Source organism: Silene latifolia, chromosome 9 (genome assembly GCF_048544455.1).
Source record: "Silene latifolia isolate original U9 population chromosome 9, ASM4854445v1, whole genome shotgun sequence".
In the NCBI taxonomy this organism is placed as follows: Eukaryota; Viridiplantae; Streptophyta; class Magnoliopsida; order Caryophyllales; family Caryophyllaceae; genus Silene; species Silene latifolia.
Window position 1 is genome coordinate 117,610,717 of NC_133534.1, and position 12,734 is coordinate 117,623,450.

At 41.4% G+C, this 12,734-nt stretch overlaps 1 protein-coding gene across 1 annotated transcript; it reads right to left on the reverse strand.

The window, feature by feature from the left end:
- Positions 1 to 780: 780 nt before the first annotated feature.
- LOC141601512 (protein FAR1-RELATED SEQUENCE 5-like) lies at positions 781 to 4,951 on the reverse strand. The gene is made up of 9 exons (XM_074421799.1): positions 4,907 to 4,951; positions 4,766 to 4,796; positions 4,592 to 4,608; positions 4,400 to 4,481; positions 3,631 to 3,749; positions 2,365 to 3,375; positions 1,787 to 2,138; positions 1,224 to 1,647; positions 781 to 1,087 (listed from the first exon to the last, which is right to left on the reverse strand). Exons 1-9 carry the CDS (start codon positions 4,949 to 4,951, stop codon positions 781 to 783), a joined length of 2,388 nt encoding a protein of 795 aa, XP_074277900.1.
- Positions 4,952 to 12,734: the final 7,783 nt, after the last annotated feature.

Below are 12,734 nucleotides of genomic sequence, written 5' to 3' on the forward strand. Positions count from 1 at the left end.
CTAAACCCTAGGGAAGGACGGGTGATACCCTGTTGTGGATGGGATTTAAATTTGGGGAAAAACGCTCCTAAAACGGGACGGAAAAGGGTTTAGGGTTGGATTAGGTGGCACCGCTTCGCGGAGCCGCCTAATCCAACCCTAAACCCTTTTCCTTAAAAAATCGTGGTGTAAAAAAACCAAAACTAAACCCTAGGGAAGGACGGATGATACCCTGTCGTGGACGGGATTTAAATTTGGGGAAAAACGCTCCTAAAACGGGACGGAAAAGGGTTTAGGGTTGGATTAGGCGGCACCGCTTCGCGGAGCCGCCTAATCCAACCCTAAACCCTTTTCCTTAAACAAAACAAATTTTATAACAAATCGTATAACACTGTTACTGTAAAAGTTAGGAAATATGCTCCTAAAACGGGACGGAAAATGGTCGTAAAACAATATTTATTGCTGCATAAAATGTTGTAAGTGCTGTATAAAATGTTAACTATGATGTAGGAAAATCGAATGACTTTTTACTGTGACATGTTATTGACACAGCAACACACAATTCTACTTTTTATTTTTACCGTGACATATTATTGTCACAGTAACACAAAATCCTACTAATTATTGCTAAGGTCACAATGTTACTGGAGCATCATAACAGTATCAAACTTTTTTCTTTTTAGCTGCTTTCTCAGCAGCTACATCAGCTATGCGAAGAGGGCATGTTCTCCTGTCGTGGGTAACTCTTTCTTTGCAGTATGCACATAGCCTCTTTGGCTTGGCTGCTTTTTCAATGGCCTGTTATTTAGCTGACTTCAATCTTTTTCCGCTGCCCTTGTTGCGTGCTTGTTCCGGAGGATGGATAGTGACTTCAGACGACGAGCTACAGCCCAACAGCATCTCCATCTCTTGGTCTTTTGTAAGCGGTTCAATACATAACTTCTGCCGGAACTCAACTAGGAGGGATGCTAACTCTTCCGTGTGTTCAGCAGGTAAAGTTTTGAGAACACCAACTATCTGACGGAACTCTGACCATACGTTGCACAAATGACTGTTATCAGACGTAGCCATATATGAATCCTCAATGACATTCCCATTCAAATCAAGCCTGAAAGTAAAACAAAGAGTTCTCGTTTATCATGGCGACAATGTTACTATAAGAAATTATGGTTACAATGTTATCAGTAAAACAATTATCGTAACAAGTCACAATCATCCTTTGTAATAATGTTTTCGAATCAAACCTGTTTGCTGCGTGTGAGTTATTTAGCCAACGATCTACAATGTACTTGCTTGGTATTCGCCCAATTCCATTGCCCTTGTACACCCACACAATATGCCTGCAGAGTAATCCAATTCTTTCGAACAGTTTACACTCGCATACTGCATCTGTGCTTCTAAGGTCCAACCTCACCTTGAAAATTCTGTCTGTCTCAGCATCGATTACATGAATTATGCGCACATGCTCCTCCTTCTCAAAGTCATCAACACCACATGAATCGGCAGCCATTACTTCTTCTTGAAACACCTTGAACACAGTATGTGTGTATATAATAGCGCCATGCTTTTCTATAGGTAATTCTGTCTTAAGCTCGGGGAATGAGTGGTCATTTGTTATAATCATCGCACCTTCGTGTATAGCGCCGCTGGTCCATAGCAGTTTGGAACCTGGTTTTAATGCAACAAGGATTCGGCAACAAATTATTTATGTAAGAATGAAACAATGGTACTGTAACATACACTGTTCCGGCATCTTGTAAGGAATGAAAAAGAGTTGTTTACCTCATCCAAAATTCGACCAGTGTACCAAAGTGATTCTCATAGCACTTGAAAAACGAATTTGTACTTTGTGATCGCTGTGTTGTTCTTAATATGCAGCCCAAGGCAAGGTCACGATGGTAGGCAGGAATCCAATGGTGTCTGTCGTCAAACATTGTAGTCAACCAATCATTATCTTCCAGCTCGAAATCTGAAATGACCTTCTGCCACTTCTCTTCGAACTCCGACAGCTCCATATCAGGGTCCCAAACAACAGCGTTAAAGCGAGCAAGGAAGTCCGTGTCTCTGCAGAGTGCTGAACCAACTTTGTCCGTGATCTTTTGTGTAATATGCCACATACAATAACGATGCCTAGCTGTCTTGAAAACAGAAGGGAAAGCCTGTTGTATGCCAGTCATAATGAAACAGCAAGTCAGAACGTGATATTGACCAGTGATAGGGAAAGAGCAAGTGAGTAAATTATATGTTAGTAATTTAGTTACAGTAACATTGTTATTGAATAACCTTGTAAAAGAGGAAGAGATGGGACAGTGGTAGTTGGAGTCAGAATGTTGTGGTACAATAAATTTAAGTAAGTCTGTTACAGTAACATTGTCACACTATTACCTTCTTTATGCCAGGGCATTGATCCGTGATCATGAACTCTGGCTCTTTTTGTCCCATGGCAGTCAAGAAATGTTGAAAGGTCCATTGGAAGGAGATGTCATCCTCGTGTAACAGGAGACAACCGGCAAACAACACCGACTTTCTGTGGTGATTAACACCTGTGAATGGTGTAAAAACCATATCATACTTATTGGTTTCGTAAGTAGGGTCGAAGCTCACAGCATCCCCAAAGAATGAGTAGTTTCTAATACATGTAGCATCAGCCCAAAAGAACTTTGTTAGACGGTTTTGCGGATCAACATCATAGGCGAAGTAGAACTGGGGTTGGGTCGCTTTGAGTTTCTTGAGTCGATCGATGAAAAGGTCAGCATCTCTTAACCCAATGTAGCACTTGATATCTCTTTGAAAGTTCTTAAAATCTATCAATGTAGCACCGATATTTTCATACCCATTGACAAGTTCCTTAACCTGCCTAAAGGTCAATCCAGCGCCAATATTCAACTTGGAGTTGTCCAAGATAAGCGTCTTCTGGAACATATCAAGGGATCGTGAAATCTTATCGAGATCTCTGTTATAGACAGAGGTGAGACGGTGATTGTGGACTTCAGAAAACTCGTCAATCATAGCTGGGCCATCAAGGCCATGTAGAAGGGCAAATCTGACATACGCTCGGCATCCAATTCTTGTGATTTTATCTCGCCGTGTAACTGTACTAGCTATGGACGAACCATCACCCATATTCTCATCATCCTTGGTTCTGGGACGCTGTTTCGGTTTAGATTCCCTGAACCCTTGACGGTTGCAGACTACGAATTTTTGGTGTGCAACACCACCTCGTAGTGTTTTCGTACTGTGCTTCCGAGGGGTAAATCCACATGCCCGAGCATAAACCTCGTAGAACTTGATTCCAGCCTCAAGGGAGGCGAAAACTGCACCAATGGTAGGTCTAAACTTGTGCTCAACCACACGCATCCAGCGCTCACCTCCATTAGGCGTGTGAGACAGAACAAGCTGATTATTTGGTTGAGGATTGGGTTACTCTTGGATAATTGGCGTAGAATGGGGTTGAGTGACAAGATTGAGTCCATGTAATACAAAAAGGAAAATACGAGTATTAGTCACCGAAATACAACGGTGGTATTACAAAGAGTAACATTGTTTCTGATAATACTAGTACTATGACAATGTAGTGACATAAGGATGGACGGGAGAACAGGAAATATGCGAAGAGGCTGGACTACAATTTAGAACAAGAAACTAAAGTACATTGAAGTAACAGCAGAACAAGAGGACATCCAGAAGTGGTACAACATATGTTATATGTGCAATGGAAATGAATATATGTGATTGTGTTACAGTAACATTGATATTGTAACAAGCTGAGCCTGTAAGCATTGACAGCAGAACAGGAATATACAGACAGGGGAACAGGAATATACAAGACAGGAAAAGACGTCAAATATAATGAAATTTGACCGAAATTGAACGAGAAAAACAACAAATACAAGGATATTTGACCTAATATTTAAGACAAAAGCAACTACGAGTATAATCAAAGGAAAGGAGACCGTAAATTGAAGTAGAAGTGAACGGATTTCATTAAAATTGAAGTAAACAGAAAATCGATTAACCTAAAAAACTGAAAAGCAACAGAACAAAGACAAATATAACCAAAACCAAATGAAAAACAAATCTAAGAAATAAACAAAAAAAATTACTTCCTCGTGCATCATGAAAATGTGTCCATGTATGATGATGATTTAGTTGTTGGTGGATCCAAAAACTGGTGAGAAAGTTGAGTGGAATTTGTTTGTGGAGAGAGAAATAAACGAGTTATTATATGATACTCTGATATTAACGACGGTGGATGGATTAAAGTCACACAAATCGTCTTTATTAAAGTTACATGTTCAACTATTAAAATTACATAAAATATATAGATATAAAATCACTCGACCATTAAAGTTTCACTCGTATACCATTAAAGTTTCACTCCTAGACCATTAAAGTTACACTCGTAAATTAGGAAAATTACAATTTTTTTCATAAGTAATGTTGGGCCAAGATTTGTCCTGTCTGATTAGACAAATGTCAGGCAAAGAAATATCAAGCCTAGCCTGAACGAAAGCAACTTAACACAAAGTATATCATACTCGGACAGGTACCAACCAGGAGGGAAAGATAGGTCAGGCCATCTAATCAGGCCAGACCTGAAGGAATAACTCACCAGCCGTATATTGGCCACTACAAGAACAAGTCAGGCAACATTCAAAGCACAACTAAAACCTAGAGAAACAATTCCTACTCTCATGGATGACCTATTCAACAAAATCTACGGAGGCTATGCAGTAGTTGACTAAGCAAAGGTAACGGCAGGCAGTTGTTGGATTCAAGCACTTACCTTCGGGTAAATAGGGCACGAGGTCTATTACCTAGGAAAGTCCAAAAAAGACGTGAGAGAGCCGTTGCAAACAAGATGAAACTACTATAAATGGCAAGGGGAAGCAAGGAGAAGGATGATCTACTATTCACTCATTCTTACCCTCATTTCATTATTGTAATCACTCTCAGCATATTTACTAAGCATTTATACCTTATCTCTAGCCTGACATACATATTCCTTGTCAGGATACACTAAAAGATAGTATTACTCCCTCCTAGCTTGGTGCCCGTGGTTTTTTCCCTCATTCCCAGGGTTTTCCACGTACAAATCTATGTCTTTCACTTTATTGTTCATTGTTTAAGTTATTCATCGTACTAGTCAGGCATAATTATTTGAGTTAGATTACCTTGCAAAGAAATCCTTGTCAAGACTTTACCTCTGTGTAAAATCTTGCTAAAATAATTGGCGCCCACCGTGGGGGCATCTAGCTCTAAAATAATCAAAACCCAATCCCAAAAAACACAAAAAAAACTTCCAAAAATGATTCGAGACAGTATAGAACAACAACTGGCTGCCGCCAAGCAACAACTATTGGAAATAGAACAACTGAAGCAGAAAATGGCCCAGGCTAAAGCTAAAGTCCAGAAATTGAAAGAATTAGAGTCCAACCTGAAGCAAAGGCAAGGAGATAAAGCTTCAGGCTCGAAATTGAAGATTCAGCCAGGAACACCATTTTCTTCAATCATCAGGAATATTGACTTCTCCAACTTTGGTACTCCAACTCCTTCAAAAAACAAAGCAGGAGATCTCGATTCAGACCCAGAAGAAACCCCAAACGAAGAGGCTACCCCAGATCAAACCAACATAGCCCTAATGATGGCTATGGTCCAGGAGATCCAAAAGCTCCATGAGAAATTTGAGAAGATCCCTGGAATACCTACAAGCATCGAGGAAGCCAACCCTAAAAGCTATGCTGACTCTCCCTTCATGGATGAGATAACCAAGATAGATCTGCCAAAGAAGCTTGTGGTACCATCAATGAGAACCTATGATGGAACTGAAGATCCTCAAAACCATGTAGCCTACTACAAACAGAGAATGTTGGCAGCCTCTATACCCAGTGAGGTACGACAAGTGTGTTTGTGCAAAGGCTTTGGAACAACCCTGACCAGGCCTGCCCTACAGCGGTACATAAACATTCCAAATAGAAGCATCAAATCCTTTGCAGATCTGATAAACTCGTTCGACCACTAATTTGCCAGCATTAGAGAGCTCGAGAAGAGATCCAGTGACCTGTACAGAATCAAGCAAAAGCTCGGCGAGACAATCAGAGCATTCCTGACCAGATTCAACAAAGAGAAAGTCTCAATCCCCAGATGTGATGTTGGAACAGCCGTGGAAGCTTTCCGACAGGGTTTACCACTGGACATCGATCTCTATAACGAGCTGACCATTAAACCTTGCCTAACTTTTGAAGACGTTCAGGCAAAGGCACTTGGCTACATCAGGCTGGAAGAAGACAAAAGCTTTAAAGCTGAAACCACTGACAGTGTTTCAGGATATGAAAAATAACAGGAAAAGCTCTAATCATAGGGGAAGCAGCTCTAGACCATCTTCCTATACCAGGCCTAACAGATCATAAGTCAACTATGCTCATGTGCAATGAGGTAACTCTTATACTTATCCACCTATTCAGGAATATAACTTCTCTGTTAATACTAAAGGACTCATCAAAAGGCTTGACAACATGGGAGACATTGTCAAGTGGCCCAAAAAGACGGACAATCCAAACTCAAGGAAAGACACAATAAGATGGTGTGAATTTCACATGGACATAAGACATACCACAGAAGAATGCCTGGGTAAACGCAGACAAGTGGCTTACCTGCTAAAGAAAGGCTACTTGAAAGATCTAATGCCATCAAAGAACAGGGAAGACAGAGGATCAAGGAAGGATCAGGAAAGACCACAACGTGATCTGCCCCCAGCACCACCAATCTATGAAGTTAAATTCATCAATGGAGGATCTGAGATTTGTGTCCTGACTAGCTCAGCTGCAAATAAAATAGCCAGAGAGTCAAAAATGAAATCTCCTTTTAAACCTAGAAATTTACCTCAAATTGCTTTTGATGATACTGATATGCAGGGAATCCCAGACATCCATCATGATGGCCTGGTCATTACCATGCAAATCAGTATTGCACGTGTCCTCAGAATCCAAGTAAAGGTGGTAGCTCAGTCAACTTAATCATGATTGATGTCCTGAAAGCCATGAAGATCAATGAGGACTAGATCATAAAGAAGTCAAATCTCTTCGCAGGATTCAGTGGCGAAACCAGGAACACCCTAGGAGAAATCTACTTGCCAACCTATGTGGAATGAGTCTTATCATGTGAAAGATTTGGAGTCCAGGACCGCCTCTCATCTTACAAATCAATCTTAGGCAGGCCTTGGATCCATAATGTCAGAGCCATTCCTTCAACCTACCACCAGTGTGTCAAAATACCAACAAAATGGGGAATAACAACCATCAAAGGTGAACAAAAATCTGCCCAGGAATGTTACACTGAATCATTGAAACCTTCCAAGGTAGGTAAGTCACTCGCCTAGTAATTACAGTACCCTGTCAGGAGCACTTATGTGGCAGAAACTCATATGGAAATAGATCAAGTAGTACAAGACCCTGAGCACCCTGACAGGTATGTACTAGTGGGATCTGATGTCCCTGATAACGCCAAACTAAAACTAGTAAGCTTTCTTAAAAATAAGTCTACATGTTTTGCCTGATCACACTTTGATATGACTGGTATAGATGCTAATATTATTACCCACAAACTTAATATTGACACCTCTTTTAAGCCTGTACAGCATAAAAGGAGAAAAATTGCCCCTGAACTCAATACAATCATTAACGAAGAGGTAGACAAACTCATAGACATGGGAATGATCTGGGAAGTAATGTACCCTGAATGGCTGGCCAATGTGGTCGTGGTATAAAAGAAGAATGGCAAATGGAGAGTCTTGTTAGACTACACAGATCTCAACAAAGCCTGTCCAAAAGACCCATTGACACTCCCTCACATTGATGCAATGGTAGATGCTACAGCTGGGCACGAGCTACTGACATTTATGGATGCCTCAAGCGAATTCAACTAAATCAAAATGCATCCAGCTGATAAGGAAAATACCGCATTCATAACGAAAAGGGGCATATATTGTTACACAACAATGCCCTTTGGTCTGAAGAATGCAGGGGCAACCTACCAACGCCTGGTTAACATGATATTTAAAGACCAAATTGGCGACACAATGGAGGTCTACATAGACGATATGGTAGTCAAATCAAAAAAGGCTGAAGATCATGTGAAGGACCTAGAAGTAGCCTTCAAAATCCTGGAATAATTCAATATGAAACTCAATCCATCCAAATGCCACTTTGGAGTGTCCTCAGGCTAATTCTTAGGGTACATGGTGACAAAAAGGGGCGGATTGAAGCCAGCCCAGAACAAATAAAAGCCATCCTGGAGTTGGAATCTCCTAAGTCAGTCAAAGATATCCAGAAATTGACAGGAAGAGTTGCAGCCCTGAACAGGGTCATATCCAGATCATCTGAAAGATGCAGGTTATTCTATGACCTTCTCAAGAAGAACAAGTTGTTCAAATGGATGCCTGAACATGAAACAACCTTCCAAGAGTTAAAAACTTACCTGGCCACTCCTCCACTACTGGCCAAACCTAACAAAGGAGAACCCCTGACGATCTACCTATCAGTCACTGAGACAGTAGTAAGTGGAGTCCCGACCAAGGAAATTGAAGGCTAACAACATCCTGTCTACTATGTAAGTAAAAGTCTCCTGGATGCAGAAACAAGGTATGGATTACTTAAAAAATATGTACTTGCATTAATTGTATACTACAAAAAACTCAGACCTTACTTTGAGAGTCACCCAATAATAGTCAGGACCAATCTGCCTATTAAATATGTCCTCAGAAAACCTGAACTTTCAGGCAGAATGGCAACGTGGTCAGTACAACTTAGTACTTATGACATAACCTTTGAACCTAGGACAACAATTAAATCCCAGGCTTTAGCAGACTTTGTGGCTGATTTTAGTCCCACCCTAGAACCAGACCTCATAAAAGAGGTCAATCAACTAGACACCCAAAAATCAGGCCAAGAATGGACCTTACACATAGACGGAGCAACCAATATGAGAGGAACTGGCCTAGGACTAGTACTAAAATCACCCCAAGGTGATTTAATAGCTCAGGCTATCAGTTATGAATTTAAAGCAACAAACAATGTAGTTGAATATGAAGCCCTCATAGCTAGAGTCAAGGTATATATAGATCTTGGCGTGCAAAATCTCAAGGTAAAAACTGACTCACTTTTAATTTCCAATCAAGTCAAAGGAACCTACGTCGCAAAGGATTCAAAAATGATTCTCTATTTAGACTATGTCAAAAACCTTTGCAAAAAGTTTAGTTCATTTGACATTGATCAAATACCAAGAGACTTAAATACCCAGGCTGATGCCCTAGCCAGCCTGGAATCAAATTTCAGCACTGCCAAATTTGATAAGATACCCGTTGTTTACCTGCTCGAACCAACCATTCAAAACCTGGCCAAATTTATCCCATCATTGATGACACAAAATCCTGGACCAAACCATATTATGATTGTTCTTACAGGGGATCCTACCCAAAGACAGGCATGAAGAAAAGGCCCTTAGAATTAAAGCTTCCACTTACACCATTATAAATAACACTTTGTTTAAAAAGTCCCAGGCTGGACCCTACTTGCGATGTCTGGAGCCGCATGAGGCTAAACAAGTTATTGAGGAGATACATGATGGATATTGTGGAAACCATAAAGGAGGCAGAAGCGTAGAAAGTAAAGTTGTGAGGACATGCTACTTCTGGCCAACCTTAAGAGCTGACTGCTTGGCCTACAACTCAAAATATGAAGCCTGTCAACTTCACTCTCCATTCATTCATCAACCATCCGTGCTACTACACTCCATTTTAGGCCCATGTCCATTTATGAAGTGGGGAATGGACATCGTAGGCAAGCTACCCCAAGCACCAGGACAAAAAGTCTACATGCTAGCCATGACTGATTACTTTTCAAAATGGATAGAGGCTGACTCATACAGGCAAGTCAAGGAGAAGGATGTTGTATCATTCATCAAGAGAAACATCATATGTAGATATGGCATCCCCTCAGAAATAGTTTGTGACAACGACACTCAATTTGTGGGAAAAAGAACAATGGCCTTCTGTGCACAATGGAATATTAATCTGGTGACCTCTACACCAGGCTATCCAAAAGCCAACGGCTAGGCCGAGTCCAGCAACAAAGTGGTAATCAGCGGCCTGAAGAAAAAACTAAAGAGAAGAAAAGGCAGGTGGGCTGAAGAACTCCCTCTAGTCTTCTGGGCTGACAGAACTACACCCAAAACATCCACAAGCCAGACACCTTACTCTCTGGTCTACGGCTGTGAGCAGAAATCCATGTACCAACTACCAGGTGCAGCCTGAACACCGTGGAGGAGAACCAGCCACTAATGCCGGACAGCCGGACCCTGGCTGAAGAACTGAGAGATGCAGCCAAGATCAGAATAGCCTCCTACCAACAAACGGTAGCTAGAAGCTATAATAAAAATGTGAACATCAGAGTAATCAAGGAAGGGGACCTAGTCCTACGAAAAGTCTTCCCAAATACAAAAGACAAAAATGCCGACAAACTTGCTCCTGCATGGGAAGGACCTTACCTGATTGACTCAATAGTAGGGTAGGGATCCTACAGGCTGCAAACGCTAGACGGACAAATGATCCCCAGGTCCTGGAACATCTCCCACTTAAAACTCTTTCATGTATAACCAATTTATTTCATGCCTGAACCAGGTAAGACTATTAACCCTATCTCTTGCCTGGTATGATTCTATGTGTAACCCTCCTGAATAAAATACTTCATGTCCTTTTTATGTGCTTTCCTGCTTGTTGTAATTGCCTGTCATAGTTACAATTTTTACCACATGTCTTAAATTACCATGTTAAATCCGAAAAACTTGTTTTACGCTTTTTCTGCAACTATCTAGATCATTATACTTGCATGCTTAAACAAATATTCAGGATTGAGGGCCACTCCACCCAACCTGATCAGCATCCCAGAAATGATTCACAAACCTTGGCATTTTTGCCACATCTAAAAAACACATAAAAACTGAGCTCAGTATGAAAAGACAGGTATGATGGTGAAATAAATCCACACTACTTATCTTAAGCCCTCCTGACAGGTTAAGGGCCATAGGCCCTCCTGATAGGCAACCGTCCCTCTTATCCAAAAAAAGCCCTCCAAACAGGCTAAAGAGCCACAAATCCCTGAACGGATTGAGGGCCATAAGCCCTCCTAACAGGCATTATCTTAACAAATAATTCAAATTGAATTATTTCAACAGGTATGGCATAAACAAACCAAGCACACAATGGGAACCAAAAAGCAACTTCAATTGCATAAAGAAAAGACAAAGTTTTTCCAGAGAACATCCCCCCCTGATTGGACAAAAACCAACTAAAATAAAAATCTGAAGTTTGTCCAGGGAATATCCCCCCTGGATAGGTCAAGAAAGATTACCCTAAACTAAACTATCAGCCTGCCTTGGAAGCAGTAGCAGAGCTTATACCCTCATCAGCTGCCTATTCCTCTTCCTCTTCATCATCCTCATCCTCGTCAGCCTCACCGCTCTTGTCTTTAGTCGAAGGAGAATCAACCTCATCATCAACATGCAGCTTGAAAAGATCAGGATAGGTAGCATTGAGGTCAGCCATTTCTTGCTCTGGGTTCCATTACGGCCTGACCTCCATAGGCTCCTTCATAGCATCAACATGACCTTTGCCAAAGAAATATAAGGCAACATCCTTGTACCTGCCCTGCACCGTATCCCTCTCAACAGCTAGCTCTTCATTTGCCTTCAAAATATCATGCATAGCCTGCTTCTCAGCCTTCAACTCATCCTGGACTGTAGCAAGTTTAGCTTGGATGGACTTCACGACATTCTAAGCAGACCCCAACTTGGACATTTCAACAACCAGTCTTGCCTTGCCTGCCTCATTCTCCCTTTTCAACACTTCCAAGTCAATCTTCAAAGATTCAGCGTCCTTCTTCAGGCATTGCACCTCCCAGTCCAAAGTCTCATTCTTGGCATTCGAAGATTTTAGTTCACAGGCACCCCTTAGCATGTCATTTACATTCTGCAAGGAAGACACGGGTCAGGCAAGCTGAAGCAAAAAAACAAATAAGCAAAATAAAACCAAAGGAAAGAAGAATTATACATCCTGCAGCATAGTAACCAAATTAGCAGCACAGTCCCTCGAATGGTAGATAGCAGCTACTGCCTGAGCAAACATTTCCTAAGCCTGATATTTATAAAAAGGATCATCAACCAGGAAAGAGTCAGCCTGGATTTGTTCCTTGGCAAATTGAACATTAGCGAGCCTAGCCCTGACCTAACTGACCTCACTCACACCTTCACCACCAACTCCTTCAGAAACCTCATCAAACCTTTTTCTCTTCCCAATTGAGCCTGATGAGCAGGGGCCTGGATTTGAAGCGTACTATAACTACCCTGTAGCTTCACTACTCCGGGATTTCCCCCCTATAATATGGGAAACGCATGCCTTTACCAGGGACAAGCTAAAACTAGCAATCCTTGCAGAAGCCCTAGTAGCTATACGACGAAATTCTATATCTGCAATACTAACATATGCTCAGGCATCAATATCAACATAGAAAAGACAAAAACATACTGCTTGATGATGAGGCCCCAGAAGCCTTGGTACTTTTAGCAGCCTTATAAGTACTCAACTTAACCTTCCTGAAGCGAGGCAGGGGTTCTTGACCAAGACAAGCAGGGCACGCCCTCTCTTCATCTAGCAAGGCCATAAAAGCTACAATACCGTCAGCCGACCCCTCAGCATCAGGATC

Excerpts from the sequence above, each read along its gene's own strand:
- LOC141601512 (XM_074421799.1), bottom strand. The coding sequence starts at position 4,951 with ATGCTTAGTAAATATGCTGAGAGTGATTACAATAATGAAATGAGG. Across the intron at positions 1,648-1,786 it reads GTGCTATGAGAATCACTTTG|GTTCCAAACTGCTATGGACC; the intron begins GTACACTGGTCG and ends CATTAAAACCAG. Across the intron at positions 1,088-1,223 it reads AACTCACACGCAGCAAACAG|GCTTGATTTGAATGGGAATG; the intron begins GTTTGATTCGAA and ends TTTTACTTTCAG.